Genomic DNA, 19496 nt, shown 5'->3' with positions numbered 1-19496 from the left:
TGTGCGCTGCTCACCCGTGTGTCTTATTTCAGAAAGAGTCCCCCACCACCTCCAGGCAGTCCCCTGCCAATGGCCACTCCAGCATTAACAGTTCTATCTTGGTAAGGACCCCCGTCCCCCCAAAAAAACCCTACAGAAAGACCCCAAACCATTTCTCTCTTCTCCCCCCAACAGTGCGTCTCATTTGTTACGTTGATGTGTCATGGTATTTTTAAATGTCTCTGTCTTCATGTCAGTTTATCCAATTGTCTGTGAAGTTTGTCTGTTCATCGTGAGCTGTGTTTATTTCTGTTTTTATTTGAATTGTAACTGTTAAAGCGGTAGTAACAGTAGAATTAGCAGTAGATGGGTCGTACTGTAAATTTCCTTTGTCAATCCTGTGTCATTCCCTCAGTTCATGTTTGAGCCAAAGACCCCCAGGTTCGATATCTCAGTTAACAAATTGGTGTGCCTCATAAAATCTGCTGTGTGCTGTGCCTCATTGCTGACACAACACACGAGGCATCCTGTGGTCTCCATGGTGCAGGGGACACACTCAGGGCTTCTGCTGTGCATTACACTAGACCGCATCAGGATGCGCAGTTTCTTCATCTCTACTCCAAGGCTTGAGACAGACACTGTGGTCATGCTGATGTTGTAGCTGCTTTGCTTGCTCTGTGCTTGCTTGTTGCTCTACAGCCAGATCTGCTTTAATTGATAGAATCACGCTGTTCTTTTTTCAGTGTCCTCTGTCTTTCCATTTTGCAAGAGCAGATTGCAGATGAATGTGCATGCATTGTTTAATTTCAACAAAAAGATAACTGGAACTAATGTTAAACTAATGTTGTACTTTGTATTTGAAAAAATTCAGACCTAGTGTAACCATCCGCCCTGAGTGCTCCGATTATAAGTGGACAGCTTTAGGTCCGTCAGTTCCCACCTGGCATTAACATGCATCTCAAGTGACCACCTGTTATTGGATCTCACTTCCAGCTTTATATGCAAATATACACAAACATCATTGGAATAAACAGACACAGTAACCCCATTCTGTGGGGATCCTGCGCCAATTCTCCGCCTCAGACTCTGTGTGAATGTCTCGGAGGCGGCAAGGGGTATAATTTCGCTCCGGCACTGATCCGCTTCTGGAGGTAGTATCAGTTCACAAAAAAAGAGATATCTTACGAGAAGGCCAAAAAATAGTTACACTTGTGCTGTAGACAGTGGTTCACAAAGGTTATTTCTCCTACCTCAACAACTGTCAATATTGAGGGATTTTCTCCATAGGTGACAAAGTTGCCTATATTGGTTACTGTTACATGTAACTGTATTTGTAAAATTCTACATGCTTACTATCAATGAAATGTTGTCTTTTTTCATACATGTTATGTATATGGTTAAATCAGTGTGACATTGGTGCTGCCACAAACTGACACAACTGAACTGAAACAACTAAATGTATCACATGTAATGCTGACTTTAGAAGAAGTCTCAAATGATTTTGAATTTTTAGCAACAGCTTTTAAAAACATGCGATTTGCAATGGTTATTAGTTCAATGGTTGGTTGAAGCTGCTAACTGGCAGGTCAAGAGGGACCAAACATGTCGTTCACATTACTTGTTCTTGTTCTTGTTCTTGTTCTTCTCCTTCTTCTTCTTCTTCTCTGTTCTTCTTCTTTCGCTTTCTCTTCTTATTCTTGCGTCTTAAGTGCATCTCAGGCATTCACATCTGCACAGCTGTCCACTCTAGATCAGAGAACTCAGGATGGATATCAATACAAACTGTGAACTGCGACTTTGTGCCTCACAGTTAACCATGTCTTTCTGTCATAAATGGTTTACTTCTACAGGACCTGCCATCCACCATTCAGCCCAAGGGTCGACAGGTGAATAAAACCACTCACTTACTCACTCACTCACTCACCTGTACTCATTAGCATCTTATATAGTGCATACAATCTCTCAACTTTATACAGAGGTATGTGTCTCAATTTTTCCTAACCCTTCTTTCTACAAAATTCATCAGTATAGTTTGGATTGATTTACAAGATAGTTGTTTTGTTCAGGCCGGGCTTTACTCCCTGCAGCTTATTATTTCTTCATAGAGGTCTTCACAAGTCCAATATTATGGACCGAGTGTGAAAGAGATCATCGAAAATCTTCCAGAGTCCTCACACTAGCCCTTTTTAGATAGAAAAGGCGGCACATTTGCTCCAAGGTAAGGGCGGCAATGTGCCGGCCTGTCTTTCTAAAACGGAGGTGTAATATTCCTCCTTTTCCAACGTGACGTGACGTGAAGCTCGAAGTTGGGCTGTGAACAATGACAAAGAATTTGAGCTTTACATTGCACCCCGTTGGAATTTAGAACTGGGTTCTTAGCGGGGGGCTTTTAATTTGAAAGTAGCGACCGTTCCTAGCTTGCCGACACAACAACAAGCTAACACAACCAAACAGCTACAGAGACCGAGGAGACACTAGCATCTCCTGGATCTCAGCGGCTGTCCAGTTGTTCATCTTAATGTTCGCGGATGAAATGATGGACTGACTGCTGTGATCAGCTGTTTCTTAGTTTTAAAACTCCCCGGCTGTGGGTCGTACAACAGTGCAGGTCATTGACACCTCCGCACACCTCACGCAGAGGCCGGCATATTGACGCCTCATTTTTAGATAGCAGGCGAGGTGGAAATAAGTGTACCCTCCGAGGCGGAAAATCGGTGGAACAAAACAGACCCCCAATTTGCCGGCCTCTGTCTAAAACTGCAGACCGAGCCGCCAAAAGGACGGGCAGATTGGCGGCTTGGTGCTCTGTCTAAAAATGGCTAGTGGAAGTGTAATGTTGCAGCAGCCACTCCATGGATGGTCCCCATATGTTACATATTCAATGGAACCAGCCTGTTAGAAGCTGGTACCAGAGAATGTTTGGCATTTTAAAAACAATTATTTGATTATCAAGATAGTTGTCTGTCACTCAACTAAACATTCAAGCCTTATACTACGGCATTCGATATACTGAAAAAGTGACCAATGGAACAGGATCCTGTGTTGACTCATTATGACTGAATATGATTTGTGTCTGGCAAAACTTTTTTTCAGAAGACCTTCTTGCTTATTCTGACATTATATTAAACTAATACCCTGGACACTGCAACAACATGACTGACCACTGTTGTGTAATCAGCCTTACAGTGTAGCACTTCACTAGCTTTACTTAAAGCTGCAGTCTGGAGTTTTGAGAAAAAAGTGGGCTTAGCCAGAAAATTTGAATGATACAGCTCCGAGGTCCCTCCTTCTTCCTCTCTGCTGCGCTGCAGCCCTGCCTTCAAAGCCTCTCCCACACCTGCTGTTCACGAGTAACCACGGTAACAGAGGACGCCAGATAACAAAGATGGCGCATTCTAAATAACAACATAAGCCCTGACTGTTATATTTCTGACCAATACAGTGCTTCATGCAGATCACTGTAGATATTGAATTGAATTGAATTGAATTCTTTATTGTCATTATAACAAGTACAACGAAATTAAGTGCAGTTATTTCAGTGCAAATAGAGCTTGATAAATAGTAAAAAAAAATTTAAAAAAGTAGAAACAACACATAAAAAAGAATATAAAAAAACACGTAAGAACAAGCACGTCCATCCATCCATCCATCCATCCATTTTCATCCGCTTATCCGGCTAACAGCACGTCCAGTGGAAAGAAAAAAACAGTATTTCAAAAGAAAGAAGTGCATTTCAGTGAAGGGAAAAGGTGAGTGAGTTATTCACTTATCCAGAGTAACAAACAATATTCCTCACATCGTGGTAGACGGAGTTACCAGCTAATTATTATCCGCTAATCATTATCTGCTGCAACAACAACAAAATCCCAACGGGGGAGGGGGGCTGCCGGCAGCGTATGCACGAGAATGATTGACACTTCTTAGTCACTCCCCTTGGCTCTGATTGGTTCCGGAAGCTGTGAATTCTTGCAAATCAAATTACAGCCACTGGGGGGAGCCACAGACAGTGGATTATTACTCAGCTGACCTGTACCTTATTCTACTGTCAGATCATAACGACAATTTTAGCAAATATAACACAAAATATTTACAGACTACAGCTTTAAAATGTATGTATGGTTATAATGGCACAAGCATTGTTTAACTTGGGAGAACCTAGAGATCTCCTCTAGCCACTGATCCCGAGTCAGATATGGTTGTATGGACCCACAGCTAGTGGGAACAGGAGTTATGGGAGTTACTTCTGACTCTGGCCAACTAAAATAATTTTTCAGCATATTAACCTTTCACAACTTAACTCATCCTATTAAGTCATTGTGTGTGTGTGTGTGTGTGTGTGTGTGTGTGTGTGTGCACCTTCCTGACAGATACCTCATAAATTTTCCAACATTACTCACCAAAATCATGTCTTTTAATGTTGTGAGATCAAGTATCAGCAATATGGCATCTAAGGATGTTGTGATTGCGCAAACAGGAGATCCTACCAGCAGAGGGCAGTAGGGTCGACAACAGACCCTCTTATCACACAGGCTTAGCAGCCCAAGAGTTGCAGAGCTTGATCTCAGAATCATTGAATTTTCTTGTAGTTTAGGGGAAGTAGATATTTGAAAGTATTGGATTGGTAAGCAAACCTCCTGTCCTGTCTCACCACCATCAATTCCAACCTATTTACCCTCCACCAACCTTGGCGTCCGTACTGCTGTTTAGACATTGCATAGCCATTTTGCTGCGTGATGTGTATGATGCTTTCAAATCCTAGATTGAATCCAGACCTCCAATCAACGACAAAATGTCTGTTAAGGTAAGAGACAGGCTCTCCCACCCCCAAAATAGAGAAAACACAGCAACTACTTCTGCTTGTCCCTTGTCCAGCTCACTTTCACACAGACTGCATAATGTCGTGTTGAACTAATTGACACATAAACAATGCCTGTGCCGTAATAACCAATCCATGGAAAGGCTCCTTAATAGACCAGCCGTTTCTGGCTTTATGTTGCTGGAGAAGGCCCTACCTTGGAAACCACTCCTAAGCCAGGCAACCAAAAACCCTCCATGCACCCCCCTCTCCTGAGAGTCCATTGATCATGACTACAGTCGTATTTGACCCATCGCTGAGTTAGCCCTCTCATCTAACCTCTGCGCTTTTCGACAGATCTATGTGAGGGCTCAGTTTGAGTATGACCCCTCCAAAGACGAACTCATCCCCTGCAAGGAGGCGGGCATTCGCTTCAGGGTGGGTGACATCATCCAGATCATCTCCAAGGATGACCACAACTGGTGGCAGGGCAAGCTGGAGAACACAAAAAATGGCACAGCAGGCCTCATCCCGTCACCAGAGCTGCAGGAGTGGTGAGAGACAAATACACACACTGGCCCTCATTTATCAATCTTGCGTGGAAACGGGTGCAGATCTGAGAGCAGAATTGGTCTTACGACAGGACACACGTGTGATTTATGAAACATTCGTATCTGACCAATCCCAGCGTACGAATGATCGGGTCTTGATAAATGCGGCGGCTGAATTCGATCGTCATTAACATGTTACGCCCTTAAATATTCCTGGTTCGAAGGCCTCACCCACTGAGGTCAAACATGGAGAGAAGAAACACTGGCAAGAAGAGAAACTTTTCCGAGATGGAGATCGGCATCCTGGCAGTGCCGGCACATCAAAGGCACTCCGTTCACTAATGCAATGTTGTGCAAAACTGAACAGGCCAATATGGCACACTTTCTCCAGGGTATACAGCAGCGCTCCCCCTGCTGGTCCGAGACGGAGCCACCTGCCCTTCAGCAACCCGAAACAGCTCCACTGTGACCCGTGTGCGTGTGTGCGCACTATTGAATCTGCCTTCCTGCTCTGTAGCGGGTTTGGCAGCGGGGTAATTAGGTATTCCGGTAATTAGTTGTCATATTTTATTTTACAAAAAAGTGGTATCAGTAAAAACGTGGGCTTTTGTTTAAATAAAAATGTTTTAATTTAGTTTTATTCGTTTTAAGAATCCGTTTTGATCTGTTCTTAATATGTGACTGCTTATGCTTAATTACAGCTGAGGTTTGTTTAATAATTATTTTCAGACTCAGCCAGATTTTGCTGTGCTGCACCGCAAATCCACAGACTCAGATTTGTGTACACGAGCTCAGACCTGACGTGAGATCTGATCGTAGCTTCCGCTCACGTCCAAATTGATAAATGCCGAAGTTTGCGTGGAAACGGTCGTACGCACGGTTTTCTGCCGTACGTTCGTTTGATAAATGAGGGCCATTGAGAGTTTATGGCAAACAGACAAGGCTATGGAGAAACTATACCTCTACATCTACAATCATTCAGCTCAGCACTTAATGTGACTCTGTGTATGTGTTTGTGTTAGGCGAGTGGCATGTATCGCCATGGAGAAAACCAAGCAGGAGCAGCAGGCCAGCTGTACCTGGTTTGGCAAGAAGAAGAAACAGTATAAAGACAAGTATTTGGCGAAACACAACGCAGGTACACCGTGCACTCACCCACATGCATGTGCACACAAAACAACTTGCTGCCAACATTTTAGTGTTGTTGAGTCCCATGAGTCTCTAAGTTCATGTTATACTTGCACTTTTAAAATATTAACACCTAAATGAGTGTGTGTGGCCCTGTGAGCATGTGTGTCTGTCCATCTGTCTGTTTGTGCAGGTAGAATGTGTATGTAACAGGATCTTGTAGCGTTCGTCTTCACTAGTGGAGCCACAGCCAGGGATGGCAGTAAAAGCTGCCAGTGTTGCTGAAACATGAGCACAGGGGCAAGTTTGAGCCAGAAAAGCTCTGCATTTTATGACAGAGTCTTAAATGACATGTCTGCATGACGATGTGTTCTGTATGTGTGTAGCAAGATATGTAACCATTTGTCTCTAAGTAATTGTGATATCAGATACAGAGGCCCTGAAGTAGCATCAACAGCAGATTGTTGACTGGTGTGCACCTAGCCAAGGCACGTTTATTTGTATAGCATAATTCAGACACAAGGCAAGTCAAAGTGCTTTACAGGGGCATAAGAATTGCATTAAGTCTAGAATTCTAGACTCACTACTCGAGAACCACTGCCATGTGTCTGGTTGCGTGACCAGGCTGAGTGTTTGTGTGATAAAAACTCAACGTTGTTTGCAACCGGAGCTGAGTGAGTGAACACAGGAGGCAGGGAGGGGAAGAGTGGTCTGTGTGAGAGTTGAGTCAGAGGAAGGTAGCAGGAAAGGTTTTTTGGTTGCTGCTGGTTTTGAAACCAAATAGATTTTTGTAAAGGTGCAATAAGCTGCGACTTCAGTTCTCTTCCCTTTAATGTCGTCATTGTGTTGCACTGTAATATGTCGCCCAAGTCCCCAAGGTCAAAGCGACACCTAAAAATATCTTGTTTTGTCAAACCAACAGTGCAATTCATTGACTACTGGTGTATTCCCCACAAAAGTGAAGGGAATATTTTAGATTACAAACAATGTCAATAACAGACTAAAATATATGCTAATTCAAAATGGACCGTAATCAGTCAGTCGAAATAAATATTGCTGTGCACTAGGGGTGGTGAAAAAAAAACGATTATTGATTAATCGCGATTATAATATTGACGATTATGATTCGATTATTACATTTCCAAAAATCGATTTAAAAAAAAAAAAAAAAAAAAGATATATATATATATATATATATATATTTTTTTTTAAATAGTAATACAAACTGGAGTCCTCCTCTTACTGGCTTCCGCTACATGGTCCACAGTCTGGAGCCATGATATGTTATTCCATCCCGGAGCTTTTTCACACTTAAATTGATTCCAAATCTTTACAAGGACACAAAGCTTTCCATGCAAGTGTCCCTCAACTCTGCTCACAGGGTAGCAATAACCTGCAATGCCTGGACATCCAAAACTACAGTCTCAAAAGTGACCATTACACAGGGGCGGTTCTGGGGGGGGGGCAACAGGGGCCAGTGCCCCCGTAACTCTGAGTCTGGACCCCCCTGTGGCCCCCCCGACAGGGAGTCTGCATCAATACTACAATGACAGATTTCTTGTAAAGATTTTGTTTTGAAGGGAAAGGCAGAAATAAAGTGTCTCAGCAGTTTACTACCCAATCAAAATTTCTGAAATTGTAAACACTGTTTTGTCTGAATGAGGGATTTATCTTTTTTTCCAGGTTGTATGTGCCCCCTAACAAAAAAGGCGGCCCCAACCTGGCTCCCCTATTAAAACTGGTCTAGAACCGCCACTGCCATTACAGCTCATTATGTCAGCAGTTAATGGAAGCTAATGTCCTATGTACTTCAGGCGAAAGCTATGGATGATAGCTAGACAAGCACAAATATCTGAGAGTTTCTCAAAGCAATGGCAGACGAGTGGGGAATAGAGAAACACGCCCTGGTTCTCGTCACCAACAATGCTTCTAACATGAGTCCGGCTGCTGACCTTGGCAGCTTTCTTTCAACAGTGAAACACTACATTTGAAACAAATTAAAAAATAATAATTTTGATATTACAGTTACACTATACAATATTGAAGGTGCTGTGAAGTGTTACTCAAATGATAAGTAAAATAATTCAGCAGCTGACTGATGTTAAATGGAATCGAATCGAGACTTCAATAATCGGAATCGAATCGAATCGGGAAATTGGGCCGATTAACCACCCCTACTGTGCACACCAGGAATCTATTGACACTATTTTATTATCAATTGAATTAAAAAAACAAGGAGCAAACTACGCTCTGCTTCATCAGGTTCCATCTGTGCTTATTTGCCAATGAGGTGCTGATCAGCAGAGAGAACCAGCATGGTCACATTCCCTGTTACAAGCACACTTTTTTTTTACATCAGAATACAAGAGTCTTGCTGATCCAGTCCCAATACTACTGAGGACGAGATACAGAATGTAGTTCCATAGGATATCATAAATATATAATATACCAGTTCCAAGAGTTGGCTGCAGAGCCAGACCTTCTGGATGAATAAACACCTGGAGTCGCATCAGTTTCTGCTCTCATCTGGAGCTGTTTATTGAAGGGAGGAGAGCTTATAGATTACTTTAACTTTTGCAATTAAAAAGTGGATTAATCATTACAATTTATCTGTGGAGGTGATCTCCATTGTCAGGTGTTTATGTTCTGTAATGTTGACTGCTGACTGGAGCTGGAGGGAAATAGAATAGAATAGAATTATTTTTATTGTCATTGTAAACTCAGCTTACAATGAAATCGCAGATGCATCTCAGTCAGTGCAATACAATAAGACATAACATAAAAACATATGAGAATGTCACAATAATAAAAAATATATATATATATATATGTATGTAAATCTAGGGTTTTAGCGAGAATCTGGAGTTCTATTAAAAATAAATATTCCCCTATATGCATCTAGCAGCGGCGGACCGCCACGTTACTGGTTGATGCAGGTAATGTGCCGCGCTAAACTCCGTTATTCCGTGCCGTACCGTGCTGCGCCGTCTCTCAGCATACATTACAATGGAGGTAACATTAGCGGCAGGTTTGGAGAAGGTGCAACGACAAACCTTGAGTTTACTTGATAATGTCAGCACAACGATTTTAACAAGCACCGGGTAGATGTCAACCATGAAGCAAACAACACTGATCACGGATTCAGGATTAGGGGTAGATGGATTTGTGCCGAGTAAGGACTCCGACTTTGAGTGGTGTTCCAGTGTACTTTTTCTAGTAGGAGGTAGGAAAATTCCTACTGTCTCGAATGTAGCATTACTATGCGCGAGGGCCACTGTGACGCGCGAAAGCTGTCAATCTCAAGTGACTGACAGATTATTTCACAGAGGCACAGGCATTTTGGATTGTTCTAGTGTTTGTGTTATCATGTGATTTTACTGTATATGGTTGGTTGTTAATATATTTTTGTTAACCTGTTAATGAACGCCCCCATTTTAAGGTTCTTTTTCCTAAACGACATACCGAAATTAAAAGCATGACAGCTCTCACGTAGTTTGAGACTCAGGGATGTGGGCTTGGTACCATTAGAAAGGTAACACCCTTTTTTTTTAGAAGAGTAAGTGTGATTCTATGACATACTGACACAGAGTTACAGAGGTTGTAACACAGGTTTTGGTTTCCGTCCAATTAAAATGTCAATAAACTGACTAAGATATAAGGGTTCAGGTATGTCTATGGACACAGCAGACACAATTAGGTCATAGCCACAGGTCTCAGCTTGCTACACTCAAAATTTGAAGTCAAAAGACTAAAAAATTGATTTTTTACACATTTATTTCTAAAGGCATGTCTGTGCGTTTTGCTTGGGTCCTTTTGGTTTCCAAGAGCGCCTACTGAGACCCTGGGGTTTCTTGCTTATTTCTTGATTTGATGCTGCTCATTCTGGGACAGAATGACAGAGGCATAACCATTGAAAACAACATTTTTACCATTCCACCTACAGGATTTTGATAAGAAAAAGCCAAAGTGAACTTGAAAAATGTCTTATATAAATATTATAAAAGTAGAAAAACTTGGCAATACAAACAGAACAATGCAAGATGGTGCAAAGAATAAAAGAGAGTAAAATAGTGCAAAATATAAAAGAGCAAACGAGTGCAAAATGTCACGGTGCAAAAATGCAGACATAAAACAGTGTGCGGCATGGGTATATACTGTTATGATCTGATGCTTAAAACTTTTAGCAAAGTTTTTACGAAGTTTTGGATTGCCCCCTCTTAGTGAAGGGTGTTCCTATGTTGAACGGTGAAGGGTGTTCTATGTTGGAACGGTGAAGGGTGTTCCTTTGTTGAACAGTGAAGGGTGTTCCTATGTTGAACGGTAATCCGTAACAGGTTAAATTATTGTCAATCATTGTTTTAAAGATTATACTTTTATTGTGTTTAATAAAAGTGTATTTTCCTGAAGCTTGAGACACCTCATATGTAAGCTAGGCAGACATTTCCCATGCTCATTACTGTGCACAAATATACTGTTATGTACATAAGCCTGAAGAGCCTCTCTGGTGCCGGCAGACATATAGAAACCTCCCGGCAGGGTGCACTTTGTGCTTTGCTTTTGCATGCAGGCGAACACTCACCTCCACTGCAACAACTCCATCCTATGGGAAACACTGTATATCTAAATGAATAAATAAAAATGTATTGTACTATGCAAAATATGTAATGGTGTTTGTATTTTTAGTGCTTTTTGGTGTTTAGTGTGCGGATGGCCATTGGAAAAAAACTGTCTCTATATTAGTTGGTGCGTGTTTTGATGGATCTTAAATGTCCGCCAGAAGGAAACAGTTCAAAAAGGTGGTGGCCGGGCTGTGTGGAGTCGCTGGTGATTGCTTTGGTTCTGCTGAAGTAGCGAGACGTGGTGATGTCCTTCAGAGATGGCAGAGGGCAGCTAGTGATTCGTTCTGCTGTTTTGACGACCCTCTGCAAAGCTTTTTCATCTGCAGCAGAGCAGCCTTTGTACCACATTGAGATGCAGTACGTCAGCAGACTCTCGATGGTCGCCCGGTAGAAAGACACCATCAGCTTCCTCTCTGTGTCATTCCTCCTGAGCACTCTGAGGAAGTAGAATCTCTGTTGTGCTCTCTTGATGGTGGCAGAGGTGTTGGCAGACCAGGAGAGGTCCTTGGAGATGAGGACTCCCAGGAATTGTGTGTGAATGTACTTTACTTCATGAACATTAACATTACAAAGAGGAGAAGGGAAAGATGAGAGAGAACTAGAGTCTCTTGTGAGTGCTGAGTTCATTAAGAGGCTCAACTGAATTCAACCACACATACTCCATGTGTGCCGTGCTCACTAGTTTATGGCTAATGCACTGTAAAGTGTTCTGGCTGTTTGGGACAGAAACATATTTTGTGTGAATGAGGCAACTGAACCAAAACAATCCTGCACAATATAAATCAATAGATTATTTATTTTAGGATGGCATGACTGGGCTTCTTTGTATGCAAGTATTTAAAAAAATTTAATTGAATAATCTTGTAGAAGATATTGGAAGGAGGGTGTTTAGAGCAAGGAGCAGTGCAAAGAGTGTAGGGTAAAGATTGTCACAGGCTTTGGGTTGTCAGTGGACCCAGAGCTTTGCATCTATTGTACGATATATGCACCAAGTAGCAGGTGTCACTGATCACATGTTTGCCCCAACATACGTACTTGCCAGCGTACATTATCTACTGACAGTATGTTAGAGTATGTATGCATCTGAATGTCCATTTGATTAGCATGCCTCTTAAATAATTTGACACCTTGGCTGACATATTAATATTCTATAGCATGCAGCACAGAACATCATAGTTATGTAGTGATTCATGCATGAATGCATGGGATTCAGAGTCACCTGCAATTAATTTTTAGCAGTTTAAACTGAAATAGTCAATACTTTTAACGTCACACATTCCCTGTTTGATAGACAGATTTATTATTCATTAGTTATTCATTAGTGCAAAGAAAGTTCATGTTAACACTTCAGCATCCATTAGGGTTGAATACAAAACATCATAAAGTCAAAGCAAAATCATAGCAATATGTTCGACCTGTAGTTATAGCAGTGTTTATGTGTATTTTATAATACTAAAATGATTTACAGAGTCAAAATCTGTATACAGAAACTATGGCGATACATAGGCCTCCACCCACAACTGCAGAGCAGAATTCAACAAATGCCGGACCATCATCGACCTGGTTCCCTCAACAGAAAATGAAGCCAATGAGATTTTTCTATTTGGTTTTTTAAGACATGCAGATACTTGATAACTAAAACGTGGTGTAGTAACTGGGGTAAATTATGGCGTAGAACAAGACATGAAAGTATCTCAAGCTTGTGTTAACTACAGAAGTTATTTCAGACAAAATACCTTTTTTTGCTTTTGCTTGTTTGTCAAAGTACTTACACGTAAACTCTGTTGATAGAGTTGCTATGTGAATAAAGTGTATTATTATTATTATCATTATAATTATTATTATTATTATTATTATTATTATTATTATTATTATTATTATTTATTGTTAACTCATTTAATAAACCTCTTGACTTTACTCAAGGTAACCAGAAGTTTTTTATTCTGCGTCTTAGGATTCATTCCTGCAGCACTCTATTACCATTACTGCTTAATGTCCAAAAACCCTCCAAGCACTGAAACAACATGGGTTTTCCTTCACAACCACTGCACACAGCTTTATCTACTGCAGAAGTACTCAACCTCATTACTTTCTGAGTACCAACCAATAACTTATTTTATGATCAAATAGTTTGGAATCTAAATTAGGAACATTTTCACAGTATTTTATCTAGGGTAATTTATTAAAGACTGACTTTTTAAGCAGTGTAGCATAATTTGCTTTCTGAAAATAGGCCAAAATATGTTTATGTTTCCCAACTACGGTGTTAAGTATAACTATGATCATTTACTGTTCAGTACTGTAGCGTTGTACAATACTTAAATAATTGTTTTGGCATGTCAGGTCAACTCTGTAAGCCTTACACTGTATGGGATGTGCTGAAAAGATTAACGGTTCTTAAAGGGCCAGAGGATCAGACATCACAAAGATTGAATATTACCATATAATTCAACACATTTGAAGACATTTTTTAAATTACACAGTTATAAAAAAGAACAAAAGAAAAATTATCTGCTTTATTAAGTTAAACTTCATTTCTGGCAGGAGGAGTGATATTCCCCTGAGAACCTTTAACCATACATTATTCCCTTCAACAGCAACAACAACAGTATATTGTGTATATCCTTCCACATTTTTGGCACTTTGCAGTGCTGCACAACTGTTGTATCTTGCTGTTTGTATGTAATGTTTTGTAATACTGCCGTTGTAACCAAACCATGTTATGACCCTTCCTGTTCATCTCTCTCGCTTTCTCCTACTCAACGGCCTCTCTGCATGTAAGTAACAACCAGTGACAGCAGCTGTGTCCTTTTCTCGTTCTATTCCCCTCTTCCACACACTAACTCTCTTTCTTCTTTTCTCTTTTCTCTGTTTCTTTGATAAATCCTATAGATCAAATCAGCTGTCACTGTGCCAGTGTTTCAGTTTTGTTTCTGTTGATACAGTCAACAAACAACAGAAGGCTGACACAAAACTGAAACCATGTAGCTTAGCTTGTATGTTTCAGACATTGTGTGTTTTGTTGTTGATCTTAACCAGTTTGTGTGTGCTCTTAAGCAGACCCAGACAGACAGTAATGTGAAGAGCGCCAAACATTTAAGTCTGTTTATAATATATAAATCTATTCAGCCCTTGAAACTGTTATTCTGTCTGAGCAGCAGCTGATCTGCAGCCACCTGTTGCACAAGAGAACCCAGTGACTAATGGGCATTGCATTTTGCTTGTCAGCAACGTGAGATGGTGACTGCATGGAGGCTCATGTTGCAGAAGCACAGAACACATTGTACAGTGAGCAGCTTTGCTCTAACATGTGATACACTCTGCACAACCTGCAATTTCCCTCAGGTATTCAGCTGTGTGTTTGTCACACAGTGTTTGCAGCGTCCTATCTGGCAAAAGTACTGTTTTTATAAAGTTCACTGTGAACCCCAACTCTCTCATTCAGCTTAAACATTTTTTGGCAAACAGCTTGCAGTCAAAAATCCTAGGTTAGTACAGCACAGTAACATGACAGTTTTGAGTATGCCAGACACAAGATTCATTTATCACATTCTACAGAACATTTTAAATCAAACAACAACAACAACACAAAGTGTATTTTAAGCACTTGATTAAGTGCTTAAAATACACTGTGTTGTTGTTGTCATAATATGTCATAATAACAGGTAATGTATGTTGTAATGACAAAATTGTCAGGTTGCTGAATGTTTATTTTTGTGGGTATTAAACCCAATCATAATGATGTGTCATTACTTTGTCAATTTATGTGCAGACAACAATTCTATATTGTATATATTGTCATTTTAAAGTAAAATTAATAACATCTGTGCCATTATTCAGCTAAGTCTAACAACAACAGAACTTTTATAATTACAACACAACAATTTTTTTTCTGAGCATATAGTTCTATGCTCTAATAACAGGGAATATATATGTCATCATGGCATAACATTATCTGGCTGCTGAGTTTCTCTTTTTTTTTGTTAATTTAACCCAATAATTCAGAATGATAACACAAAATAAATGTGTCACATAACCTTTGTTTGGGGGAACAGATTAAGATAATTTTCAGGCTGCGAATGGTTACAGCAGTCTCGGAGCTCTCCTATTTATGCTGGGATTTTCTTTAGAAAATAATCATGCAGGGAGTTGACCTTATAGGTGCTGCATAAATGTAATCAAACTTTCACAGGTCACTAACTGTGCAGAACATTCATTAGAAGACATGTTAGACAGTTTTCTTAGGCTTATGGCCCCAATCACATTGTCTTGTCTCTGAATACTTCTCCAACATGCAACAATATAAAGTATTTAGTTGAATTATTCTTTACTAATTATAATGTGTAGGCTACTGTTTAGGCAAATAACTTATATTTTAATTGTCTTCAGCTTCAGGACTTAGTGTTTTGCATTTGCAATTCTCCCTGTGCTCCCGATCGTCAGTCTGCATGTCCTTGTGTGACCTAACAGTTGAACTTCATACATTTTCAACCAAATGCTTAACAATATGTGCAATTTCTTACTTATATGTTTACATCAACACAACTTAAATACTATAACACAAAATATCATGTCTGTTAGGACAGTGTTCAGCATAACTCTGCAGCTATCTTGTAATCATGTGTCTCTGCCATGTAGACTCAACACAAATTTTTCCAGTTTTAAACGAGAGTGACTCATTTTCTAAACCGAATAAATATTTCTTCATACCAATTTTTAAGTTCAAACAACTAATACAATTTTAACAGAACATATATTTTCGAACCTCTCTGTCACACAGACAGCACCTTAGCCCCTACCTGGAAACCCCTCATTTATCTGTATCGACCCACTTCATACCTCAGGAATGCAATCAATAAGGGATTATACAACCTAGTCCTAAAACAGAACTTCTATGCTGCCCACTGAGCTTACAAAAATATGCCATTTTAAGGATTTCAGTTGCTTTGTCTCAAACACACAATACAGATTTTAGGTTTTGTTTCATACAGAGTAATGGAAGTCGCATGCAACTGTCAAATGTAATGTTGCTTTGACAAATGTAGAGAATAATGTGTGCTAGAAAGTGAAAGATTGGTAAAAACAATGAAAATATGTCAGTTTTATGTTAAAACAGCAAATATTATGGCCACCATAACTCTGCAGATTTTGTTGTAATGATGTATATTTATGTAAACAAAAATGTTTCATTACATTGAGCAAGAAAGTAATGTCATGTCATGTTTGAAACTAAACACAATTTTAAAGTAGTTTTTGAAGTAACCTCGTGATTTTTTTCTAACAGGGGTTCATTTTTTATGACTGAGAGCCAATTTAGGGAGCCAGCCTACGGTTTAGGGCTATAGAGGAAAACCCATTAGCTGTTGGATTTGGATTGGATTTAGTTGCAGTACATACTTCTTAAAATATTTCAGATTCGGTTAAGTTCCTCATAAGACCTGTCCTTGATTGCACAAATATCCTCAGCAATGAAAATTTTGTTATTAACAAACAGAATTTGAAGTCAGGAGCAAGCTTGCTGTGAGAGTTGATGGTGACATGTTGGATTTGGGGTGAAAGTTTGGACTTGACTTGACTGACTCATTAGTTACTCATACAGTAGCCTACCTTAATCAGCCAGTAAATAAACTGACCAGCTGCTAGAGTAAACTGTTTGTGCTCTCCTTTGAACACTGCATCCTCAATATGTTTTTCACTGCAACCGTTTCTTCCTTTTAAAAAGATTCCTTAGTTTATATCATCTTTTTAACTATGCCACATATGTTGATGAAGGTTTTCCATCATCCAGGTCATGGTAATTCTAAGTAAAAGCATCTTCAAGAAACTGAAACAAGCCCACATGCCACATGTGTTGCTTAAGAGGAAGACTTCAAGAACAGTTATTTTTATCATCAAGCGATCTGGCAATTATCTTGCTGATTCAGCGCATAAATTGTAAACAAGGTTGAAACTTATCAATATCCAAGCTGGAATATTCAGATTTTGTTCACTATCACGAGAAGTCAAAGAAGCTTCAAATGTTCACATTTGAAAAGCTGGATCCCACTGCTCTTTTGATTTATTTATCTGACAATGTGTCTCTTTTACTCAATCCAGTTTAGCTCCCTTCCCTATCCTATTCCCTAGCGACACTATAAAAAGAAATCAAAGATGGTTGGATAATGAGAAAAACTAGACTAACGTGACAACTTTGCTACAGTCCTGCTGAACTTCTCCTTCTCCAACTGAAACTATTCCTGAGCACAACACTAGTCATTTTTGGTTGAATATCTCTTCTTAAAGCATTTTTTCTGCATTAAGCTTTTTTCTGGTCAGATTTTTAATTTCCTTTATTTTGGTAATTGACCAGATGTGTTTCAGACTCTTTACTATACCTTGCTCCTCTCAAACTCTGTAGAACGTCTCAAACTGCTGTTTGTCTGAGCACGTTCCTCTCCACATCCTCTTACTCTCTTTCTCCCTCTCACTTCCAGTGTTCGACCAACTAGATCTTGTCACATATGAAGAGGTTGTGAAGCTTCCTGCTTTCAAGAGGAAAACACTAGTTTTGTTAGGTAAGTTCTGCCATGTGGAGCAGCAAGAAATGGGGACATCAGCCTTCATTAATGACCCTTTTGATTGACTGTGTGTCTTTGTCAGGTGCCCATGGAGTGGGCAGAAGACACATCAAGAACACACTTATAACCAAACACCCTGACAGATTTGCGTACCCCATTCCACGTAAGACAAATCATCAAGTCCAAAAAACTCACTTAACAGCATCACTATATATGTCAGGAAATGTAAATGCTCTCTCATGTGTCTCCTGCTTTCCCACAGACACAACCAGAACTCCAAAGAAGGAAGAGGAGAATGGGAAGAACTACTACTTTGTTTCCCATGACCAGATGATGCAGGACATCAGCAACAACGAGTACCTGGAGTACGGCAGCCATGAGGACGCCATGTATGGGACGCGGCTAGAGACAATACGGAAAATCCACCAACAGGGACTCATAGCTATACTGGATGTGGAACCTCAGGTGTGTCTAGGTGTTTGTGTGCATGCAGGTGTGAATGTGTATGCATGCATATATAAGGACCTTTTAATCTCTGACTTCTGTTCACAAATAGGCCTTGAAGGTACTGCGGACAGCAGAGTTCGCCCCATATGTCGTCTTTATTGCTGCACCAACTATCACACCAGGCATCAATGAGGTAGGAATCCACTAGTCACACACAAACACACTTAAAATGTAATACATATTATGATTGTCCACAAACTATTAAAACAAATCGATGAGCTACACTTCTGCACTGGTTTTTAGGACAATCCAAAGCGGGAGACTTTGTGTTCTCCACCAGGAGAGTATATAGAAATTATTATTATTGAAATTACAGCCATATACATCCTCCTGACATTGTATGTAACAAGTTCCAATTAATATAAATTCATTTTGTATTCTATGCAGCAAGTTTTACCACAATATTAATGTTTATTTATCTAGATTTTAGGGATATTTATTTTCATCAAGACAGGGACTAGATTTTATTGCTCAACAACATATATGTAGAATAGTTTTCCATACATTTTACAATTCAAATGAATATATCAAGCTATCTTCATAAGTTAAAATGCACTACAAAATTACAATGCCCAGTTGTTCATGGAAGGAGAATATTTATTTGTGACCTATTTTACAAGATTCACCTTAGTAGGAACAAATGGGCTTCGGGCAGAGTCCCACTGCAAAGTAGCAAAGTGAGACAACACTGAGAGGTCAACACATGTCTTTAATCACCAGCCGAATCATTTAAAAATCAAATAGCAAAGTAAATCCCTTTTTTCGACTAAATAAAAAATGTATAGAAATCCAGTGAAACGTTTAAATACTTAATAAAAACCTGTTAATGCAATCTTAATACATTCCCCAATTAGCATCACATCATCTGGGTGCATGCATTAGTCTAGCAACAAAAAAATATTGTCTACAATTAAATGTTTGACAAACCTTTTAATAAGCAATTGTTAAGGTTTATAACGCTCAGTTGCAACTATATAATAATGTTTGTATATATGTATTTATGAACTCTTTTCAAAGTATTATAAACACCAATTGGGACATTGCAATAAACAGTTGCTAAATAAATGTTTTATAAAGCATTTCATGGTTTGTTTATAGTGACATAACTATTAACTAAAGTTTAATTATATATATGTACCATTTTTAATAATGATGGTTAGTGTAAAGTGTGCCCAATATCATATATGACAAAGAACAGCAGAGAATCCTCACTTTTAAGAAGTTGAGACAGGTAAATGTTTTGCTTGTTAGCTTGAAAAATGACTGAACTGATTAATTGATCGTCAAAATAGCAGCTGATAAATTGTATGTTGATCAACTACTCTAACTAAGGTTTCAGCTTTAACCTGCATTACATGTT

General features: G+C 39.5%; 1 protein-coding gene across 22 annotated transcripts in view; it reads left to right on the top strand.

Moving 5' to 3' along the window:
• caska (calcium/calmodulin-dependent serine protein kinase a) overlaps window positions 1-19496 on the top strand; it is a 253409-nt gene that overhangs the window by 228011 nt on the left and 5902 nt on the right. For 8 of the 22 annotated variants that reach the window (XM_030428180.1, XM_030428169.1, XM_030428163.1 and 5 more), the window contains 9 exons: window positions 33-101; window positions 1830-1865; window positions 4739-4780; window positions 5132-5328; window positions 6348-6463; window positions 17546-17626; window positions 17712-17792; window positions 17892-18094; window positions 18186-18269. In XM_030428180.1, coding sequence (XP_030284040.1) covers window positions 33-101; window positions 1830-1865; window positions 4739-4780; window positions 5132-5328; window positions 6348-6463; window positions 17546-17626; window positions 17712-17792; window positions 17892-18094; window positions 18186-18269 — 909 coding nt within the window. The remainder of the gene's footprint in view (window positions 1-32; window positions 102-1829; window positions 1866-4738; window positions 4781-5131; window positions 5329-6347; window positions 6464-17545; window positions 17627-17711; window positions 17793-17891; window positions 18095-18185; window positions 18270-19496) is intronic. The other 14 variants (XM_030428178.1, XM_030428173.1, XM_030428175.1 and 11 more) reach the window with 6 other exon arrangements.

The sequence above is a fragment of the Sparus aurata genome, chromosome 9 (assembly GCF_900880675.1).
Source record: "Sparus aurata chromosome 9, fSpaAur1.1, whole genome shotgun sequence".
Lineage (NCBI taxonomy): Eukaryota > Metazoa > Chordata > Actinopteri > Spariformes > Sparidae > Sparus > Sparus aurata.
This window is presented reverse-complemented; position numbering and strand designations above follow the sequence as displayed.